General features: G+C 35.0%; 1 protein-coding gene across 1 annotated transcript in view; it reads right to left on the minus strand.

Moving 5' to 3' along the window:
• Window positions 1–1,538, minus strand: part of LOC119589415 (VWFA and cache domain-containing protein 1-like) — a 30,393-nt gene that overhangs the window by 16,168 nt on the left and 12,687 nt on the right. Inside the window, exons 10-11 of the mRNA XM_037938025.1 lie at window positions 1,303–1,455; window positions 496–674 (exon numbers count right to left, since the gene is read on the minus strand). Coding sequence (XP_037793953.1) covers window positions 496–674; window positions 1,303–1,455 — 332 coding nt within the window. The remainder of the gene's footprint in view (window positions 1–495; window positions 675–1,302; window positions 1,456–1,538) is intronic.

Consider the following 1,538-nt stretch of genomic DNA (forward strand, 5'->3'; position numbering starts at 1 on the left):
TACTGAAATATTTGCAATTCTTTTTCATTAAAAAATCCTCTCTTAGCAAAGCCTTTTTATCTAATTTAAATCTTATTCATATCACTGGAAACCCAAACAACAAACTACAAGAATTTGTGGCATTATTTTCTTAGAATATCATGAGTGTCAGCCACTTGTGGGACTCTTGCTAGAACTTACACCAAATAAGTAACTAAGTAGAAGCCTTAGAAGGTCTGGCTCTGCCAACCATTAGCCATTATCAAGCAGTCATACTCACCTACATTTATCATCCCTAATGTATAAAAATACTGATGATTATCATGCAGGGAGAATGTTCTAGCTGCTCTATGTCTAAGTGATAGTGTCAAAAGGAAAAGGAAAAGTTTTTTTTTTTAATAAATTAATTTTTTTTTATTGATAAAATTTAGAAGAAATAACATGTAAATGCAACTGAATGGTTAATCACACTAAAAGAAAAAGTAAACAATGAACATAATTCTGTACCACACTTACCCTCCTGCCTCTGCTCTGATCTGTGTCAATCAAAACCCTATATCCTGATGATAATCTTATGAAGTCATCCCTGACTAGAGTGAAATTGCGAGTTTGTTCCAGCAGAGCAATGTCTGTTGGGACCAGAGGCAAGGACCAAGATTCAGGTCTGCCAAGTCGAGGATGACCAAGGACTTTCCCTGTAAAGAATATCAACATAGTTTGGGTAATTTTACATGTTACATTGTTTGGTTGTTTTTACTTGTCCTAATTTTTATTTGTAACAACTGTATCAAAATATGGTTCATTAGCTGTATATATGAATATCGACTCTAATAAGGATCAATACACAGGTTCTGCTCCAAGTGCAAAACTTTTCCTGAAGAGGCCAAAGCTTGCGAGATAAAAGTGTTTTTACATTTTATAATAAGGAAATAAAGGCAAATCTAACATCTATAGCAAACAAAATTACTGTCACTTCATGTCATAAGAACATGATGAAGTTTAAATAGATATATTAGAATAACCAGCTGGGGAAGATTCAGTTAATGAATTATTTGGAACAATAAGTGCATCACAGATTTTGCCCTAACTGATGGCCTAGCAATTGTTTTGATCCATGACATGGAGTAATACACATAACTGCTTAATTGTTTGCGCTGCAGCTGATGGTGCAGTTCTATCAATCTCGAGATACAGGAAGGAGTCAGAGTAGTAGTAATTTTTTATTAAGTGACTTCAGTTGATCAGGCAAAATGGTTTACCACTGTCCTGGAACCAAGGGTGCTTGTCAAATAAGGAATGGGTAATGATAACCAGTCAACTTACCTCTAGAATCAGTAGCGAAGGCATAAGAATGTGCTGGAGAACTGTAGTGTGTGATGTCCTCCAAGAGATTAGCAAGAGGAATATCTATACCAATAACTCCAATTACTTTACCATCTCCAGTTTGCACCACTTGAGTGAGAGACACCACCATGCCTGTTACCAAAAAAACAATTTGTACATTATCAAACTGCATCTTATCATAGTTATATATTCTATAATAATTACTGCCACCATTG

Source organism: Penaeus monodon, chromosome 25 (genome assembly GCF_015228065.2).
Source record: "Penaeus monodon isolate SGIC_2016 chromosome 25, NSTDA_Pmon_1, whole genome shotgun sequence".
Classification (NCBI taxonomy): Eukaryota; Metazoa; Arthropoda; class Malacostraca; order Decapoda; family Penaeidae; genus Penaeus; species Penaeus monodon.